This window comes from Lithobates pipiens, unplaced genomic scaffold (genome assembly GCF_037356315.1).
Source record: "Lithobates pipiens isolate NorthernLeopardFrog02 unplaced genomic scaffold, aLitPip1_a1.2 Scaffold_18, whole genome shotgun sequence".
In the NCBI taxonomy this organism is placed as follows: domain Eukaryota; kingdom Metazoa; phylum Chordata; class Amphibia; order Anura; family Ranidae; genus Lithobates; species Lithobates pipiens.
In genome coordinates, this window is record NW_027507758.1 from 18262260 (window position 1) to 18283878 (window position 21619).

Genomic DNA, 21619 nt, shown 5'->3' on the forward strand with positions numbered 1-21619 from the left:
TCACGACTGAATCTGACCTCTGGTCTCCCCTTCAGTCTTGCACAGTTGCAGCGGCTCCTCTCCTGGACAGAAATGGCTTCCTCTGATTTCACTGCACACTGTGAGCTTCTCACAATGTGCATTAGAAGTGGCAGCAAGTCACATAAAGCCTGCCTCATTTCCTGACTGGAGGACATCCAGCGCCATCTAGCGCTTTCCCCCCCGGTCTGGCCTTACCCACCCGCCCCACCCCTTTCCATTCATTGGATTTTAGTTTCTTCAATAAAAGAGGCTCAGCATCACACAAGGGCATCATCATGCAAACACAGCCTGCCTAGGAACGCCCATTTCTCCAGACTGACATCCACCCATCAAAGCATTTCGCTATTTGCATAACTCCTCCCAAGAGCCCACCCACTTGCTTGCATCAGGGGCTGAGAGCTCCGGAGAGCCGGGGTGGGTGTGATCTTCTCAGGAAGCTCTGTACAGCCCCCTGATGGCACCTCCCACCAGCCATGATCTGCACTGCATTACATAGAGAAGAAGAGAGACCCAGTGATGACATCACTGGGATTAAAATAAAGAATGTTAAAAAAACAGAAAGGGTTTTATACAAAAAAAATTCATTATCATGTTGATGGGGGGGGGGGTTGTGGAACAAAGAAAGGAAATCATAAGCAGATTCAACTCCAGTTTTGAAGAATGTGAGGCAATGTTTGCAATCACTTGAAAGCGTCTTGGGAAAGGAATTGTCTGAGGTCAGTGAGATCCTGCGTGCGGAGAACTGTGCGGTCTCATGAGAACGGGCGGCTGCTAAGGAAACACTTTCTTCCAGCTTGTTGCCATGAAGAGTTTGGCGGACTTCGCTGTACCTGTTCATCTTATCCAGACAATGATGTCATAGTGTGGGAAATCCTTCAAAAACAAGGATCCAGCTTCCACACCTCCCAACATTCGGAGATGGGAATGAGGGACACCTACTAGCAAATGTATGTAGGCATAGGACACACACCCTGCCACGCCCCCTTAAAGGAGAATTGTACAAAAAAAAGAAAAGATTGGTTAAACCCACAAGTGTTTTTTTACCACTTCTATTCCTTTATATTGGCTTTTATAATGTACAAATGTAGTAATTTAGAAATCAGATGAAAGGTTTAGCGCTGGGAAACACTTTTTGAAAGATAAAAAGTGCATTTCATATACAACTATATGGATCAGACTAAAATGAGGAGGAAAGAGGGACAGAGGGACGTTGCTCCATATCAGGGACAGTTCATCAAAAAAACAGGGACAGTTGGGAGCTATGAGCTTCACAGTAATGCCAAGATAAGCCCAGAAGCATTGCATGCTGGGTATACCTTCAGCCACACCTCCCAACTTTTTGAGATGGGAATGAGGGACACCTATCAGCAAAAGCATGCAGGCATAGGACATGCCCCTTGCCACGCCCCCTTAAAGGAGAATTGTGCAAAAAAAATCAAGATTGGTTAAACTCGCAAGTGCTTTTTTTTTTTTTTACCACTACTATTCCTTTATATTGGCTTTTGGAATTTACAAATTCAGCAATTTAGAAATCAGATGAAAGGTTTAGCGCTGGAAAACACTTTTTGAAAGATAAAAAGTACATTTTATATACAACTATATGCATCAGACCAAAATGAGGGACAAATCATGGGGGAAAAAGGGACAGAGGGACATTGCTCCAAATCAGTGACAGTCCCTCGAAATCAGAGAAGTTTCGAATTATCCGAAATAACGAATGTCGTATCTCAACAAATGGAACGTAATCAGGGCCGTCTTTAATATTGACTGGACCCTGGGCAAACATTTTCTTGGGCCCCCTCTTCCACGCAATTTTGCTCTCCACTTGCATTGAGACATACAATAAATAGCAGCTAGACTCAAAATCAGTTTACTGATTTAGATCAGGCAGTGATTGTGATTTTTTTGCCAGAGGTTACAGTGTATCATTACCGCTCACTGACTGGCTGCTAGAGGTTGCAGCACACATTATGGGTCACTGTTATTTTCGTGGTTACAGCACATGACTTCTGCTTGTTGATTGGTTGCTAGAGATTACTGTACATCAATACTGCTCACTGATTTATTGCTAGAGGTTACTGAACATTTATACCACTCACTAATTGGTTGTTAGAGGTTACTGCAAATTATTACTGCTCACTGATTGGTTGCAAGAGGTTAGTGCACAGCATTACTGCTCATTGATTTGTTGCTAAAGGTTACAGCACATCATCTCCTCACTGCCTGCCTGCGTATTCTCATGCATCAAAATTCAGGGTGCTGTGGCACCTTGTTATTTTGAAGAAGGGTTCCACCTCCAATTTGCTTACTTTTGCAGAACAGGCTGATGTTAGGCTTAATGATCACAGTTGTAGGCAGGACTTACAAGCATGCTCCTTTACCTCCCCAGTGGGCAGCATTCAGCAGAAGTAATGGTGGATGTGACCTGAGGGGGACATGATAAACATATGAATACTGCCTCTATTTATATATCAATGCCGTGGTTCACAGCTATTTACATATTAATGCCGCCACTATTTACATATCAATGCAGGTTATTTACAGGTAAACACAAGCTCTGCAGGTGAGTCACCTGTATATGGCAATAGGGCAGAGCTGGGTAGCAGCAGCAGAAGTTTACACTGGGATATCGGGACACAGCACGGGACTAAAACTTCAAGGGATAAGGGAATTTAAACTGGGATAGTTGGCAAGTATGAGGCAGCTGCTTTGGGCCTCACAACAATGATGGGGCCCAGGGCAGCTGCCCCTTTTGCCCTGCCTTAAAAACGGTCCTGAACGTAATGAATTAATAATAATGATCATAAAAAGTTTTATTATTATTATTATTATTAATTATTATTAATTTGTTACATTCCATTCGTATAGATGCGGCATTCGTTATTTCTGATAAATTCGTATTCGTTACGTTCACTGACAGCCAAATTTGCAAAGAAAATTCCAATAGCTACAATTTAATAGTTAGTAATAGTTGTTAGTTATTATTTCAGATTTTCGGATTTTCTAATTTTTGTATTTCCGTTCCTTTTGAATCTTGGGTTTTTCATTCTTATTTTTGGATTTTCACGTTTTTAGATTTTCGAATTTCTGAATTTTCAAAAAAAAATTAGTTAAACGGGTTTTTCGTCAATTCCAAAAATTTCCAAATTTCCAAAATTTACTTTTCGAAATTTGTTATTTTGTTATTTGCTGAATTTTGTTGAAAACATGAATTAGAAACTAAATGAATTGCACATGTCTAGTGCTGTGATTAAACACAGCAGATGCCAATCAGCGGGTGCCAGCCAAAAAATCACCGCCAGCACCTGGCGATCGTCTGGAAAGCACACAGGACAGGGCTCTTGTATGTAAACAACTTAGAACTCTGTCCTGCCAGCGGGGGAATTATTGGATTTACTTTCCCCACAAAGCAGGGAATAAAACCCATCACATCCCTCAGTGAAAGCACCAATGTGCGGCATTACAGATGTGCGGCATTACTTGCAACTCAACACAGATGACATTCTCCGTAACTATCAGAACATTGCTGGGGATGCCATATTCCATGCAACAAGCTGTCTGTCTGCTGTAGACAGGTGCAGATTGTTTTGTTCCAAATTGAAATTAACAGTTAATTTCAACAGTTTGAATTAACAGTTAGAATCACTCCCCAGGACACACTTAACTCCTTCCTAACCAGATAGTGGTTAACCCCTTCACTGCCAGTGTCATTTTTTACAGTAATCAGTGCATTTTTATAGCACTGATCGCTGTAAAAATGACAATGGTCCCAAAAATGTGTTAAAATTGTCCGACGTGTCCGCCATAATGTCGCAGTCCAAATAGAAATCGCAGATCGCCGCCATTACCAATAAAAAAATTAAAATAATAATAATAAAAATGCCATAAAATGAACCCCTATTTTGTAGCCGCTATAACTTTTGGGCAAACCAATCAATAAAAGCTTCTTTTTTTTAACAAAAATATGTGGAAGAATACGTATCGGCCTAAACTGAGGAAAAAAAAATGTTTTTTTATATATTTTTTGGGGATATTTATTATAGCAAAAAGTAAAAAATATTGTGTTTTTTTTTTTCAAAATTGTCGCTCTTTTTTTGTTTATAGCGCAAAAAATAAAAACCGCAGAGGTGATCAAATACCACCAAAAGAAAACTCTATTTGTGGGGGAAAAAGGACGCCAATTATTATTATTATTACTGTGGGGGGGGGGGGCGCAGATCGCTACACAGAGAGGTAGAACAGGGATCTGCCCATGTAGGATGTCGCACGACCACGCAATTGTCAGCTAAAGCCCCGCAGTGGCGAATCGCAAAATGTGCTCTGGTCCGGGGCTTAAGTGGTTAACTGACAATTTGCGCGGTCATGGGACGTTGCACCCAAATAAAATTGATGTCCTCCTTCCCATAAATAGAGCTTTCTTTTGGTGGTATTTGATCACCTCTGCGATTTTTTTTATTTTTTGCGCTATAAACAAAAAAAAGACTGACAGTTTTAAAAAAACAAACAAAAAAAAACAATATTTTTTAACTTTCTGCTATAAAACACATCCGGAAAAAAAAGGTAAAAAAAACGAATTTCATCGGTTTCGGCCAATATGTATTCTGCTACATGTTTTTGGTAAAAAAAAAAGTAAAAATAATAAATTGCAATAAGCTTCTATTGATTGCTTTGCGCAAAAGTTATAGTGTCTACAAAATAGGGGATAGGTTTATGGAATTTAGAGTTTTTTTAAAATTGTTTTTACTGGTAATGGTACTGATCTGCAATTTTTTTTTTTTTGCGGGACTGCGTCATTGTGGCGGACAAATCTGAAGCTAAGTCACACTTTTTTGGGGACCAGTGACACCAATACAGTGATCAGTGCTATAAAAATGCAACGATTATTGTATAAACATACCTCCCAACTTTTTGAGATGGGAATGAGGGACACCTACCTGCAAAAGTATGCAGGCATAGGACACACCCCCTTGCCACGCCCCCTTAAAGGAGAATTGTGCAAAAAAAAAAAAAAACAAGATTGGTTAAACCCACAAGCGCTTTTTTTACCACTACTATTCCTTTTATATTGGCTTTTGGAATTTACAAATGCAGCAATTTAGAAATCAGATGAAAGGTTTAGTGCTGGAAAACACTTTTTGAAAGATAAAAAGTGCATTTTATATACAACTATATAGATCAGACCAAAATGAGGGACAAATGAGGGCGAAAGAGGGACAGAGGGACATTGCTCCAAATAAGGGACAGTCCCTCCAAATCAGGGACATTTGGGAGCTATGTATAAATTACACTGGAAAGGAAAGGGGTTAAAGCTAGGGGGCGATCAAGGAGTTAACTGTGTTCCCTGGGTGTGTTCTAACTGTGTGGGGGGGATGGGCTCACTGGGACAACACAGATCGCTGTTCCTGATCACTAGGAACAGCAGATCTCAATGTTGTCCCCTGCCAGAAGGGGGATCCGCCTGGTTTACATGGGCAGATCCCTGTTCTACCTCTCTGTGTAGCGATCGGCGCTCCCCCCCCCACAGTAATAATAATAATAATAATAATTGGCGTCCTTTTTTCCCCATAAATAGAGCCTTCTTTTGGTGGTATTTGATCACCTCTGCGGTCTTTAATTTTTTTTTGCACTATAAAGAAAAAAAGAGAGCGTCAATTTTGAAAACAAAAATCATATTTTTTATGTAGCGCCGGGCTCCTGAAGAGCATGCACTATGTTTTGTAAATTTCGTTTTTTCCTAAGACCATAGTTGGGGTTAATTTCAGTAAATTGTGGTCTTGGCATTAGTTTGTCTGGGCTGTACTATGTTCTGCCTGGTCAGAGGTGTAGGTATCACCTTTGACAGGCATTGGAACGCAGTCTGGTTGGACGCATTGGGTACCGATCTCTCTCTCGGAGCCAATCAGTGGGTGCGTTGTCTCACTGTGTATTTCGGGAGAGGGTACTTAAAGTGGTTGCTTACAAACCACTTTGACCTACAGGTAAGCCTAGATTAAGGCTTACCTGTAGGTCCAAGTAATATCTCCTAAACCTATACGGTTTAGGAGATATTTCCAAAAAGACAGCCACCGCTGTCTACGGTGCATGCGGGCGCAGGCGCACTGGGCAGGCCGCAGATTGTGGCGATATGCCGCGAGTGTCGGCTCCCATGTGCATGCGTGGGAGTGACGTCATCGCTGATCCGGCCGCGAGACCCGGAAGTCAGGGGCTTTGTTCTCGGGTAAGTTATTCATAATGAGCTACTATGCTATGCATACTAACTCATTATGCCTTTGACTTGCAGGTTGCTCCCCCCCCCCCCCCATGGGTTTACAACCACTTTAAGGTGCAGAGGTCATGTGGTTCTGGGTTCTGGTCCAGAAGTATGTTCTGACTCCATGGTCCTGGTCCTCCTGACCAGCCCCCAGAGGCCCTCATGGCCTGGGGTGCGGGTCCTTCCGTTTCCGAGTCTCGGGACAGGCTATCTCGAGGCACAGTAACTGGAAGGAGGATTTGAAGGTGGTCCGGTGCCGTCTCGGGTTTGGAGAGGCCCAGCAACTCAAAACGCAACCAGGGGAGGACTCAGTAAGAGAGCCACACACGAGACTGGCTGCTCGGTAAGAGCCTGGAAGCTGAGCTGAAAGGACACCAAGTAAATCCACATTCTTACGGTATCGCTGAACTGGCTGTAAGATACTGGTCCTGTAAGAAAGTTCCTAATTTCATCCTTCAGTTACACCTAAGGTTCTGTGCTAATTTAAAGTTCTACAATCAAGTCTGTGGCAGAGACTTTGCTAAGCTTAAATCACCTGAATCCACAAACAGGGATTTATCCGATAGATGAAATATCCAGTTGCGAATGGCTATTCCCTGGATCATCTAGAGAGAGACATTTCAAGTGTCAGCACTTCCAAGAGTACCTGAGCTTTCCTACCCATACCCGCTATTCCCTACTGAGAGCTTTCCTACCCATACCCTCTATTCCCTACTGAGAGCTTTCCTACCCATACCCGCTATTCCCTACTGAGAGCTTTCCTACCCATACCCTCTATTCCCTACTGAGAGCTTTCCTACCCATACCCTCTATTCCCTACTGAGAGCTTTCCTACCCATACCCTCTATTCCCTACTGAGAGCTTTCCTACCCATACCCTCTATTCCCTACTGAGAGCTTTCTACCCATACCCTCTATTCCCTACTGAGAGCTTTCCTACCCATACCCTCTATTCCCTACTGAGAGCTTTCTACCCATACCCTCTATTCCCTACTGAGAGCTTTCCTACCCATACCCTCTATTCCCTACTGAGAGCTTTCCTACCCATACCCTCTATTCCCTACTGAGAGCTTTCTACCCATACCCGCTATTCCCTACTGAGAGCTTTCTACCCATACCCTCTATTCCCTACTGAGAGCTTTCCTACCCATACCCTCTATTCCCTACTGAGAGATTTCCTACCCATACCCTCTATTCCCTACTGAGAGACTGTGTTTCTGTTCATCGTTTTATTGAAATAAAAATTCCCTAAGGGATTCGAGTGTCGGTCTCTGCTGTTTATTGGGCCATCAACCTCGGGAACCCCCTAGACAAGAACAATGAGGTGGAGAAGGTAAACGGTAAGCCCAGAAAAACCAGCTGCTCTTTCGGGGGTCAGTGCTACGTTTACTTTCTGCTATAATACACATCCAACAAAAAATATAAAAAAAAAAATCATATGTATTCATCAATTTGAGCCAATAAGTATTCTGCTACATTCCAAAGTGGTTCTAAGTACTGTATTTCCCTATAGTAACTCACTTTATTAATGTTAAAAATGGGTGTAAAATGCAAAATTCCAGTGGGTGTAATAAGATGTCCGCATGCCCCCTGTATCGTTACTATGGAGGAGTGCGGGGTGTAGCAAGATGGCGGCGGCAGAACGTCACTTCCGTTACCCATTCTGACGGGTCGCCTAGTCCGACGTAACGCCGGTGTTGCGGACTCCTTGGAGAAGGACGCAGGAAACGGAAGTGACGTTCTCCGGAGAAGAAGATGGCGGCCCCCAGCTTGCTGCTGTCACCTGTCAGCCGGCTCCTCCGGGCCGGGTTGGGGCTGCTTAGCCGGGAGGGATGGAGACCGGCGGCGGCGGTGCCCAGCCGGGGCCTGCGGGACTGTGAGTGAGGAGAGCCCGGGCTCACTACACGACGTGAAGGGGGGTGGCCGTGGAGGTTGGGGTCGGGGGTCATGGTAGTTGCTGGTGTGCTTATAGAATTGGGGGGTCAGTCTTGGGTGCCTATCAGTGGCGGCTGGTGCTAAACATTTTTTGGGGGGAGTAAACAAACTGAAAAATACTGAACTCCCCTCCCCCCCATCAAATGTAGCCACACCGGCGGGGCTCGCGGCTCTGGCAGCACCCCCTGGCACTTACCGCCAGGCAGCAGCTCCTCTCCAAGTGCACCAGAGTGGCGGTGACCTCTGGTCCAGCGCTCCTCTCCTCTTCCTAAGCGCCAGGCATAAAATAGGGTGGACCGGCGCTTTGGCCAATCAGAAAACGGGTCCGCCGCCCTGCCTCCTGATTGGCGGGGAGGAAGGTTAGTGTGAAAATAGTGAAAATTAATTCGCTGTGGTCACACAATTGGGTGGGATCAGGGGGCACTCTCTGCGCCTCAAGCCCACCCTATTTTGAAGCCTATTAAAGCCTCTGGCTCTAATCAGGTGCTTCAAAATGTACCGCCCCTTCCCGTCATCCATCCATGAAAGGGGCCGGGCGCATGGATGGATGGATTGGGGGGGGCGTTGCCGTGTGCCCAGAATGCACAGGCCGCCACTGGTGCCCATAGAAGTGGGGTCCAATCGGGGGGTGTCAGTCGGGGGTGCCAATAGAGGTGGAGGGATGCAGTAGTTGCGGGGCCAGTCCAGTCATTCGGGGAGGGGTGTGTATGTCTGAGGTGCCTATAAAAGTGGGGTGGTGGTCAGTCTGGGGTGCCTATAGAGCTGGAGGGATTCAGTAGTTGGAGGGCCAGTACAGTTGTTCGGGGAGGGGGGTGTGTATGTCTGGGGTGCCTATAGCGGTGGGGGGGGGGGCAATCCCCTAGTTTGGGGGGCTGTCAGTCTGGAGTTGTTATAGAAGTGGGGTCCAGTTGTTGGGGGGGGGGGGGGGTGTCAGTCAGGGGTGCCTATAGAGGTGAAGGGATTTAGTAGTTGGGGGGGGGGGGGGGGTGGTCAGTCCAGTTGAGGGGTGTGTATGTCTGGGGTGCCTATAGAAGTCGGGGGGCCAATCCAGTTGTTTGGGGGGGGTGGTGGTCAGCCTGGGGTGCCTATAGAGGTGGGGGCCTGTCGTGGGGGGGGGGGGTGGGTGTCAGTCGGGGGTGCCTATAGAGGTGGAGGGATTCAGTAGTTGGGAGTCCAGTCATTCGGGGGCGGTGTTGTATGTCTGGGGTGCCTATAGAAGTGGGGGGTGGTTATAGAAGTGGGGTCCAGTTGTTGCGGGGTGTCAGTTGGTGCCTATAGAGGTAAAGCGATTCAGTAGTTAGGGTCCAGTTGTTTCGGGGGGGGGGGGGGGTCTGTCTGAGGTGACTATGGAAGTGGAGGGGCCAATCCAGTCGTTTAGGGGGGAGTGGTCAGTCTGGGGTGCCTATAGAGGTGGGGGCCAGTCGTTGGGGGTGCCTATAGAGGTGGAGGGATTCAGTAGTTGGGAGTCCAGTCGTTTGGGGGGGTGGGTGGGTGTATGTCTGGGGTGCCTATAGAAGTGGGTGGTCAGTCTGTGGTGGTTATAGAAGTGGGGTCCAGTTGTTTGGGGGGGGGTGTTGTATGTCTGGGGTGGTTATAGAAGTCAGGTCCAGTTGTTGGGGGGGGGGGGGTGCCTATAGAGATGACGGGATTCAGTAGTTGGGGTGCAGTCGTTCGGGGAGGGGGGTGTGTCTGAGGAGACTATAGAAGTGGGGGGGCCCAATCCAGTAATTGGGGGAGACGGAAGGGAGTCTGGGGTGCCCATAGACCCAGGTGTTAGCTCTTCTGTCACAATTTTATTGCCCCCCCCTCGTATAATTCTATTGGATTTGAATCACTCACAGACAGTATTTGTGTTTTTGTTTCTAGTGGTGGAGAAGAAGGAAGGGAAGGTGACGGTGGTGAGTAATGAATTTCCAACTCTTTGTTTTTTTACAAGGTTTTTGTATTTGTAGAGGACACTTCATGTGGAAATGAGAAACTTGAGACTGTTGGTGGGAGGTCATCCCTGAGGTCCTTCTTATTACTGCACCATGGGGGGGGGGGGGGGGGGGGTGAAGCTTCCAATCCTGAGGCCAGGGTTTTTAAACATCCAGCACATTGATAGTACAGGTACATGATTTTGCACTTAAAGCAGAAGTAAACCCCTCCATAAAACAGGTTCATTTCCGGCACGTGCTGCAAATATAACACTCTCATTGGTTGTGCTTTCAACAAAACTGTCCAACCATCCAATGGCTGGTGTCATAACTGATCACATGTGCAGCATCATGGCAGTTGTAGATTAAATAGAGGCAAAGATGGCAGCTTTCTTGGTTGAAAACTATCGGGGGCTTTACTATAGGCCGCTTTACTGCAGTAAACGTACCTGGGGGGCGGTCCTTAAAGCGGCGTTCCACCCAAAAATGGAACTTCCACTTTAAGGGAAGGTGACCCCTTGGCATGTAATTTTATTTTTATTTTTTTTGGGGGAGGGGGAGCGTTACCCTCTTTTCGGAGGATTCCAGCTCCCACTTCCCCCTGACGCACCACGGCACCAGAAGTGTGGCAATCATCTGGGACACGGAATCAAGCAGAAGAGCCGCACTGGCTATTGAACTTCATTTTTCTCGGCTCGTCTTACGTGTTGTACGTCACCGGGTTATTGACGTTCGGAATTTCCGACCAACTTTGTGTGTGTGTGTGTGTGTGTGTGTGTGTGTGTGTGTGTGTGTGTGTGTGTGTGTGTGCAAGACAAGTTTGAGCCAACATCCGTCGGAAAAAATCCATGGATTTTGTTGTCGGAATGTCCGATCGTGTGTACGCGCCATAAGTCTTGCGTCACAAAAGATGTCTTCTGGAGAGTGAAATCTTTACACGAAGATCTGATTCTTCATTTTTGACACTTTTCTCATAAGGACTATATTGGCCACCTTATTCTAATCTTGTTTAACCACTTCAGCCCCGGAAGGTTTTACACCCCCCCCCCCCATATCCTGACAGGCCATTTTTTTTTGCGAGACGGCACTGCGGCGGTGTGACTTTGTACCCAAACAAAATTTTTTTCCCCACAAATAGAGCTCTTTTGGTGGTATTTGATCACCTCCTGCGGTTTTTATTTTTTGCGCTATAAACAAAAAAAAAAAAGCGATAATTATGGGGGGAAAAAAATAATATATATAATGTGTGTGTGTGTTTATATATAATATATAATTCTATACCTTTCTTCTTCTTTTTTTTTTTTTTTTGCTATAATATCCCAAATTTTCATTTATTAAAAAAAAAAAAAACTTCCTCAGTTTAGTACATGTGTTCTACATATTTTTGGTTAAAAAAAATTCCCAATTAGCGTATATTGATGGGTTTGTTCAAAAGTTATCTTGTCTTCAAAATACAGGATAGATTTATGGCATTTTTATTATTATTATTTTTTTTTTTTACTAGTAATGGCAGCGATTTGCGTTTTTTTTTTTTTTTTGGCGGGATTACAACATTGCAGCGGACAGATCGGACACTTTTTGACTTTTTTTTTTTTTTTTTTTTGGGACCAGTGACATTTATTTATACAGCGATCAGTGCTATAAAAATGCACCGATTATTGTATAAATGTCACTGGTGGTGAAGGGGTTAACACAGGGGCGAAATCAAAGGGTTTAACTACTTCCCACTCAGCCAATGTATATATACGGTCGGGTGGGAGCTCTCTACTCTGAGTGGACGTTCCTGAACGTCCTTCATAGGCAGGGGGATCGCGTGCCCGCGCAGCGGCGCAATCCCGATGCGCTCATGTCACCCGGACACGGGGCATTTTGGATCGGCAGGAGGGCTCTGCGATTGGCCCTCCTGATCACATGATGGCCGTGTCCAATCAAGGCCGTCATGTGATGTAAACAAAGCCGGTTGCTAGGCAATCGGCTCTCCTCTCCTCACACGGAAGTTGTCGCTGAGGAGAGGAGAGCGGATCGCTGTAGCCGGCTGGGGATCAGTGAGTATGAGCTGTTTTTTACAGCTTTTTACTCACTGATCACCAGTCTAGTGAAAACACACAACACACCACACAGTATAAACACAATGTCCCCACATATGTCCCCAATAATAAAAACACATGTCCCCCACATATGTCTCACTAAAATCACATGTCCCAATGATTATCTGCACACATATGTACATGATCATTTTGCATACATATGTGCGTGATCACATAAACCAATTATACACATAACCGATTTTATTTTTATTTATTTTTTTACCAGACATGTAGCAGAATAAATTTTGGCTTAAATTTATGACAAAATTCGATTTTATTGGATTTCTAAAATAGAAAGAAGAAAATATTGTTATTTTTTTCCAAATTTCCGCTCTTTTTTTTTCCGCTTATATCACATGTCGTGAATATATACCACCACAATAAAGCTTTATTTGTACAAACAAAATGATAAAAATTTAATTTGGGTACAGTGTAGCATTGTACATTGTCATTGAAATTGTCATTGAAATTGCGAGAGCAATGAAATCTGAAAATTGGGCTGGGAAGGAAGGGGGCGAAAGTGCCCTGTATTGTAGTGGTTAATGTTCCCTAAGGAGGTGTTCTCAAACTGTGTGTGTGGGGGGGAGGGAGGGACTTAAGTCTCCTAAGGTTTGACCTCGTATTATGTGGTTTTGGTAAATCCGACGATAAAAATCGGCAGAAAATCTGTTGTTCTCTGTGGGGCTTAAGAGTAGAGAGAGATCGCTGTTCCCAATCGCTAGGAAAACAATCTCGCTCTACTCCCCTTACAGAACGGAGATCTGTTTGTTTTATACTGGTAGATCCCCATTCTGCCTCTTCTATGAAGCGATCGCTGGTGGCTGGCGGACATTGAGCCTGCCAGACCCGCTGATTGGCTCCCCATGGTAGCAAATGGATACGCGCACTCACAGATCGCTGTGTACGCGCCCGACGTACAATGACGGTGGTTCGCGCAGGAGAGCCAACTGTCCGCAGCACAACTGCGGCGGCTGGTCGGGAATTTAATACAGGCACATATATGGTGTATTAAGCACAACACGAGAGCAATTTAATAGTATTGGTTGTTGCAGAGGAGGGGCACACACATAAACAGAAGGGTTGTATGGACCTCTGGTCACGTCTGTGTGTTGGACTTGCCCAGGATGATTCTCTACAAAGTAGGGCTGCAACTAACGATTATTTTCATAATCGATTAGTTGGCCGATTTATTGTTTCGATTAATTGGTTAAAAAAAAAAAAGTGTGGTGTATAATTTAGTTACTATGTCAAGTTTAAAAAAAAAAGGCAATTTATTCTTAAATATCTCTATGCAGTAGTAAATATAAATAACCAACTATATGGTTAGGGAGCAAAATCTCTAATCCAGTCTGAGAATAACAGACAGAAGAGATATACTGTATATACTATTAGAGGAGATCAACTGTATATATTATTAGAGGGTGAATCTGGTAAATATCAGACTCAGAGATTGTTTTTAATTTAAAAAAAAAAGTGAAGTCTTCCTTCAAAAAAAAAAATAAAAATCAATTTTAAGAACGTGCATTCTATTTTCTAATAGTTAGTGGGGTCAAATCGACGTTCATTTTCAACACAGTGATGGGACAATTTGGAAATGGAAAACTTCTTGGTCAAAGGAATTTTCAGACAGTTTGTGGTTTTCATTCAGAAATTACATTCATTTTAAAAACAGAATGTTAAAAACAAGTGAGAAGTTCAAACATTCTTTCGTTCAGCGAATGTACAAAGATTTTTTTTTGTCTGAAAATTGATCGGTGTGGCCAGCATAAGGCTCGGTACACACCTATGCAGTTTTTGCATTTGATCGGTTTCCGCAGTGCTTTTTGCTGTGCGTTTTGATTTTTGCACACATGATTTTGCTGCGATTTGCATTTTTTTTTTTTTTTGGCCAATGTGTTGGGCATAATAAAAAACACGAATTGCTGCAAAAACGCACTACATGCTTCTCTGCAGCTTCTCTATTGAAGTATATGGAACCAAAAAAAGCACCGGTCCCATAGGAAATCATGTAAATGAACTGTAGTGTGTTTCTGCAAAAAAACACGTAGATGTGAACCACGTCTAATGCCGCGTACACACGACCGGACTTTTCGAGGGACTAGGTCAGACAGTCTTTCCGACGGACTTTCAGCGGAGTTCCGACGGACTTTCCGAATGAACGGACTTGGCCACACACAATCGCACCAAAGTCCGACGGATTGGAACGTGATGACCTACGACCAGACTAGAGTAAGGAAGTTCATAGCCAGCAGCCAATAGCTGCTCTAGCGTCGGTTTTCGTCCGTCGGACTAGCATACACACGAATGGATTTCTCGGTCCGGCGGAGTTCCGGTGGAAAAATTTAAAACGTGTTCTATTTCTAATGTCCGCCGGATTTTTGGCAAGCAAAGGTCCGATGGAGCCCACACACGATCGAGTTGTCCGACGGAGTCGTTCTGTTGGACCTTTGCTGTCAAAAAGTCCGGCCATGTGTACGCGGCATAAGACATTTAGTAACATAATGGGGTTAAAAAAAATAAAATTAGCCCTTTTATAGTACAAAAAAAAGAAGATAATCACTACTGTAAGGGGTTCATTTTTTTTTTTCTACTGTAGAACTGTGAAAGTAATATTTACAGTAGCAATTATTTGCTCTTTCTGTACTATAAAGGGCTAATATATATATATTTTTTTAACCCCATTATGTTACTGGCTGATCAATTATGAAAATAGTAATCGATTCATTTCATAATTGATTAGTTGTCGATTAATCGATTAGTTGTTTCAGCCCTACTACAAAGCCAGAAAGCAGAATAACGTAACAAACTTGAATGGTCTAGATCTGGACCCCTCGCTTCTCCCTCTCACTGTTGGAGTGAAGAAGTGGAAAATGCTGTGGTGTTGTCCAAAGCGTCGTGCCAAGCGTATGCTTTTATCTCCTTTCAGGCGTGGGAAAATGACGGCTATCTGGTCGCTCCGGGGAGAGCAGACAATAATACTGCCGCTGTTTGTAGGATTCTGTCTTCTTGTTTTGGCACTGGAACCCTCCTGAGCCGAAAAATAAAAATCCCAAAGAAGAAATTATTATTATTCACGATTTATATAGCGCCACCAGTTTACGCAGTGCTTTACAATGTAGAGGGGGGACAGCACAATTACCTTTTGTACCACCCCCTCCATTTAGAATGTAAGCTCTATGAGCCGGACCCTCCTGTCCCTTCTGTATTGTAACAGTTGCAGAGAATGATTTGATGGGGGGGTTTCTCGGGGACAGTTGTTAGGTGGGTGTGGGATAGGCTTCCCTGAATAAGTGAGTTTTCAGGGATCTCCTAAAGGTGGACAGGGTGGGGGCTGATCGGACAGACTGGAGCAGGGAGTTCCAGAGGATGGGAGAGGTTCTGGAGAAGTCTTGAAGGCGAGCATGAGAGGAGGTAACAAGGGAGCTATAGAGCAGGAGGTCCTCAGAGGAGCGGAGGGGATGATTTGGGCGATATCTGCAGATGAGGTTTGTGATGTAGATGGGGGTGATGTTATGACTGGCCTTGTATGTTGTGGTTAGCGTTTAGAATTTTGCACGGTGGGGGAGGGGGAGCCAGTGAAGGGATTGGCAGAGAGGGGTGGCAGTCACGGAACGATTAGTGAGGTGTATTAGTCTATCAGCAGCATTCATAATAGACTGAAGGGGGGAGGAGCCTGTGTAAGGGTCGGCCATTAAGGAGAGAGTTGCAGTAGTCAAGGTGGGACATAATCAAGGAGTGAATAAGTTGTTTTGTGGTGTCATTAGTCAGGAAGGTGGAATTCTGGAGATGTTGCGGAGGTGAAGGCGGCAGGATTTAGCCAGTGATTGGATGTGGGGGCTGAAGGAGAGGTCAGAGTCAAGGATTACACCCAGGACCCTGGCATGTGTGGAGGGACCAATGGTTGTGTTGTTGATATTAATGGTGAAGTCATGGGGGGGGGACCGGGAAGGAGGAAATATAACAAGCTCAGTTTTATAATGATTAAGTTTGAGGAAGTGGTGTGACATCCATACTGATATGTCATTCAGTAAGTTTGAGATCTGTGAGGAGATGGAGGGGGTGAGTTGAGTGGAGAGGTAGATCTGGTGGTGTTATCGGCATAGAGGTGGTATTGGAAGCCATGGGAGGTTATCAACTGGCCCAGGGAAGAGGTATAGAGCAAGAATAGGAAGAAGAAATGTTGAGCGATGATTCTCGTTTATCCGGCTCATGGTACAGATATAGTAGTTGGTCACATTGAACTGGACTTGTTCTGGAATGTTGATGTTTTGTAGCTTCTCCTCCAGTTTCAGGAAGATGCCCAAACAGGTGGCACCAACGCCTTAATTCGTTCACCATGGAATGGGTGATGTTGATTGTGTTGATTGTCCAAGAACAGGATGGGAGGCGTGAAAGCTGTGATTTTCCCCCCCCTGTGCTAGTTACATAATCCATAAAACTGCATTATATGTAGAGGTCAGACAGTGTTGAAGGCCACTACCCCCTGTTCAGGGATGGTTGTTCCTGTTTAACATTAGGGCGGAAGCGATTAATCGATAATGAAAATCGTTGTCAACGATTTTCATTATCGATTACTTGGTCTGCACCTTCCTCCCAGCCAGGTCGTTAGAATCCTCCTGTGTACATGAGTTCTCGTGAGAATACAGTGGCGCTCACGTGGCCAGGCACGTCCGCGCCTCACCTCCACGCTGACTTCAGCGCCCCCCCGATATTCTCAGCCCGCCCACTGCTGCTTCAAGGGAATAGACAGAGGCAAGAAGCAGCCGTGAGAGCCGAGCTGTACCTGCGTGAAGTGATAAGGTAGCGACTAATGACTATACAATACTCAGTACAGTACATTCGTTTCTGTGATAACAAGTGCCATGATACTAAGTATTTCTGGGGGGGGGGGGGGGGGGGCGGCAGAGTGCCCCATCATTGGTGTTCCGGAGGGGGTGAGGGGGGAAATGGTGCCCCATCATTGGTGTTACGGAAGTGGTGGGGGGGAATAGTGCCCCATCATTGGTGTTCCAGAGGGGTGGGGGGGAATGGTGCCCGATCATTGGTGTTCCAGAGAGGGTGGGAGGGATGGTGCCCCTTCATTGGTGTTCCAGAGAGGGTGGGAGGGATGGTGCCCCTTCATTGGTGTTCCAGAGAGGGTGGGAGGGATGGTGCCCCTTCATTGGTGTTCCAGAGAGGGTGGGGGGGGGGGGGATGGTGCCCGATCATTGGTGTTCCAGAGAGGGTGGGGGGGGATGGTGCCCGATCATTGGTGTTCCAGAGAGGGTGGGAGGGATGGTGCCCCTTCATTGGTGTTCCAGAGGGGGTGGGGGAGGGAATGGTGTCTGATCATTGGTGTTCCAGAGGGGGTTGGGGGGGAATGGTGTCTGATCATTGGTGTTCCAGAGGGGGTTGGGGGGGAATGGTGTCTGATCATTGGTGTTTCAGAGGGGGTTGGGGGGGAATGGTGTCTGATCATTGGTGTTCCAGAGGGGGTTGGGGGGGAATGGTGTCTGATCATTGGTGTTCCAGAGGGGGTTGGGGGGGAATGGTGCCTGATCATTGGTGTTCCAGAGGGGGTTGGGGGGGAATGGTGCCCGATCATTGGTGTTCCAGAGGGGGTTGGGGGGGAATGGTGCCCGATCATTGGTGTTCCAGAGGGGGTTGGGGGGAATGGTGCCCGATCATTGGTGTTCCAGAGGGGGTGGGGGGGAATGGTGCCCGATCATTGGTGTTCCAGAGAGGGTGGTGGGGGGGTGGGGCCCGATCATTGGTGTTCCAGAGGGGGTGGGGCCCGATCATTGGTGTTCCAGAGGGGGTGGGGCCCGATCATTGGTGTTCCAGAGAGGGTGGGGGGAAATGGTGCCCGATCATTGGTGTTCCAGAGAGGGTGGGGGGAATGGTGCCCGATCATTGGTGTTCCAGAGAGGGTGGGGGGAATGGTGCCCGATCATTGGTGTTCCAGAGAGGCAGCTGCACAAAAGGCCCTGTCCTCCCATTGTCCCGAGTCTAGTTCTGGGTATATGAAGAAGGTTTGACTGAAAGGAGCGGAGGGGAGGTGTCGTGTTTTAATGGTTTGAGAAGTTCTTTGAGGTAGGTGGGGGGGAGCATGCCCATGGATACATTGGTGTGTGAGAAGAGACAACTTGTACTCAATCCTGGTGGAGCCAGTGAAGTGAGTGGAGAATGGGGTAATGTGCGCCTGTTTCCGCACTCTCATCAGGACCCTTGCTGCAGTGACGTCACTTCCGCCCGGTGCGTTCCAGATGTGACGAGGCCATCTGCCAGTGCCAGAGCCAAACACATTGAGCTGATGGCGCTCACAGAGAGACGCTGTGTAAATGTTAAAGGGGTTGTGATTTTTCACCTCAATACACTCTATGCATTGAGGTGAAAACCCTCTTGTGATGCACCAGAGCCCCCCTTCTACTTACCTGAGCTCGATCGTTCCTGCGCCGGAGACGGGCACACCCGCTCCAGCTGGTATCTTGGGTCTTGATTGGATAGATTGATAGCAGCGCAGCCATTGGCTCCCGCTGGTGTCAATCAAATCCAATGATGCGGCGGGGGGGGGGGGGGGGGCAGAACAGAGTCCTGCTGTCTGTGTCAATGGAGGCAGCAGCAGGATACGGGAGCATGCCTTGAGGGAAAGCACTTCTCTGATGGGGGCACTGGAGTAGAGGAGGAGCCAGGAGTGATACTGGGGGACCCCAGAAGAGGAGGTTCGGGACCACTCTGTGCAAAACCAGCTGCACAGGGAAGGTAAGAATGACATGTTGGTTTAAATAAAAAAAAAAAAAAATGAACTTTTAATTATCCTTTATTTTTTTTCAAAGAAACAGGGTTGGAGGATGTGAAAGTTGTGGAACCACCCAGTTCTAGTATATGTGTCAATCCTTTGAGTCACGTGGCGGAAGGCGGTGATGGTTGTGTTGTTGTTAAATACTGTTTTAACACTTCTACCCCCCAGTGATTTGAGGACAATTCACACCTTCAGCCGTATGACTCAGTCGATTAACACCTACACAGACTCCTGGCATCAAAGGATGAGGTTATGTCACAAGAACAGGGAGGTGCCACCATTCTGTTCTTTGAAAATCAACATTTCCACATTCCATGGTGATGGGGTGGAGGTGTCCGTGATATAAATGGTGGGATATGTTTCTGACACTCATTAGAACAGTATCTTTGATACGCTGTGAAACCTCTTCAACGTTGCAAAACAAATTCATTCAAATGTGACCGACTACTACTAGCTGTACCGTGACCAGGATACATGAGAACCTTCAGACTTTTGTTTTTTTCCTGTTAATTTTTAGTTTTATTTTTTCAGCTTAGAGGCTTCTCCTATACACAAGTCCCTTCATTGCCTGGCGATGCCCACCACCAGTATGTGTCGGGCTGTCCTGTCAGTTGATCGTCTTGCAGCTGGAAAGGAGCCGACGTTTTCGGGAATAATGAAATCCAGCTTTGGGGACTTGGACAGTTGAATCAATTTGGCACTTGGAACAGAGCTGGTGGGTGGCGTGTAGTAATTTTAGTGTGTGTGGTAAACTGCGGGATTTAATGGGAACACAAAGCTACTTCTGGACATGCAATGTTTTCATAGAATAAATAACAGACACCTTGCAGACGTGGTGGTGGAACGGGCTCAGAGGAGATCATAAAGGGGAGAAAAACAGATGAATGAGGACGCAGTAGGAGTCAATCGTGGATATGAAAACTATAGAAACTTGGCCACAAACGTGGAGGCCTACTGGCTGGTGGCTTGATTCCCCTTCCCTGAGGTATAACAGAACTGGGGGGGTGAATGTGTCCCCAGCGACCACATTCTCATTACTCGCATTCCTCATAAGAAGTGGGTGCTGCAGCAATGACTGACTGGAGGCATCACAGATCATCTTTGCTAGCACACCATGGATCAGCACGTTTTCGTGTAAAATAGACAATAGACAAAGAGCAACTTTAGTCAGTGGGGAGCGGTACGAGTGCCTACATCCCCAAGGTGCCCAGGACACGTGTCTGCTTGCACTTCAGTCAATGAGGAGTGGCTACATCGCCAGGACACGTGTCTGCTTGCACTTCAGTCAATGAGGAATGGCACCAGTGGCTACATCGCCAGGGCACGTGTCTGCTTACACTTCAGTCAGTGGGGAGCGACACCAGCAGCTACATTGTCAGGGAACCCAGGACACGTGCCTGCATGGACTGCAATCAGTGGGGAGCGACACCAATGGCTACGTTGCCAGGGCACCCCAGAAACGTGCCTACTTGGACTTCAATCAGTGGGGAGCGGCTACTTCGCCAGGGCACATATCTGCTTACACTTCAATCAGTGGGGAGCAACACTGATGGCTACATCGCCAGGGTGGCCAGGACACGTGGCTGCTTGCACCTCAGTCAGTGAGCAGCGCCACCAGTGGCTACATTGCCAGGACGCCCCAGAAACGTGTTTGCTTGCACTTCAGTCAGTGAGGAGCGGCTACATCGCCAGGACACGTGGCTGCTTGCACTTCAGTCAGTGAGGAGCGGCACCAGAAACATGGCTGCTTGCACTTCAGTCAGTGAGGGGTGGCACCAGCGGCTACATTGCCAGGCACATGCCTGCTTGCACTTTACTCAGTGAGGAGCGGCACCAGGGGCTACGTCGTCAGGGTGCCCCAGAAACGTGCATGCTTGCACTTCAGTCAGTGAGGAGTGGCACCAGCGGCTACATTGCCAGGGCACATGCCTGCTTGCATTTCAGTCAATGAGGAGTGGCACCAGCCGCTACATTGCCAGGGCACATGCCTGCTTGCATTTCAGTCAGTGAGGAGTGGCACCATTGGCTATATTGCCAGGTGCCCAGGACATGTGTCTGCTTGCATTTAAATGTTTAAACTTTAGAACTACTTTAAAACCGATTTCCCTTATCCCACTTTTTTTTTTTTTTTTTTTTTACCCCCCTGCATGCCTTCTTGGGGATTCTGATTTCATTTCAGATACTCGCCCACCCAGTGGCTCCAGCATCGTCCTGCAGAATCCTCTCAGAATTCTGCCTTCGCTTAGTCCCTTTGCCACCATCTTCTCGTATGATGTCATCGGGAGGCCCGCTGGTTCTTCCGGGTTCAGCTGCTGGGTCTCACGATGACACACCGCTAGGCCCGACCCCCCTCCTCTTTTCTCAATGAAGGTATATGTGACCTGCATATCCCAGAAGGCACAACGGGCATAATGCCCATCATTTGCCTAGGCAAGTGACCTGATTTGGGGGGGGGGGGGGGGCGCTAGGACAGAACCTTTAGAATATTTAAAAGAAAAATGGATACAAAAAAGTGCGCCCTGTGTGGAGAGATGGGAACTTAAATCTGAGGCTGAAGATCTGCTTTAAATGTATGTATAGCAAAGGCACAACAGGACTTGAAAGAAATCTCCTAAAACCGGAAAAAGGAG

General features: G+C 46.4%; 1 protein-coding gene across 1 annotated transcript in view; it reads left to right on the forward strand.

Annotated features, from left to right (window-relative positions):
- Positions 1-7984: 7984 nt before the first annotated feature.
- MRPS18A (mitochondrial ribosomal protein S18A) overlaps positions 7985-21619 on the forward strand; it is a 30709-nt gene continuing 17074 nt past the window's right edge. Inside the window, exons 1-2 of the mRNA XM_077485414.1 lie at positions 7985-8146; positions 10072-10103. Of these exons, the coding sequence (XP_077341540.1) occupies positions 8026-8146; positions 10072-10103 (153 nt within the window). The 5' untranslated portion in view covers positions 7985-8025. The remainder of the gene's footprint in view (positions 8147-10071; positions 10104-21619) is intronic.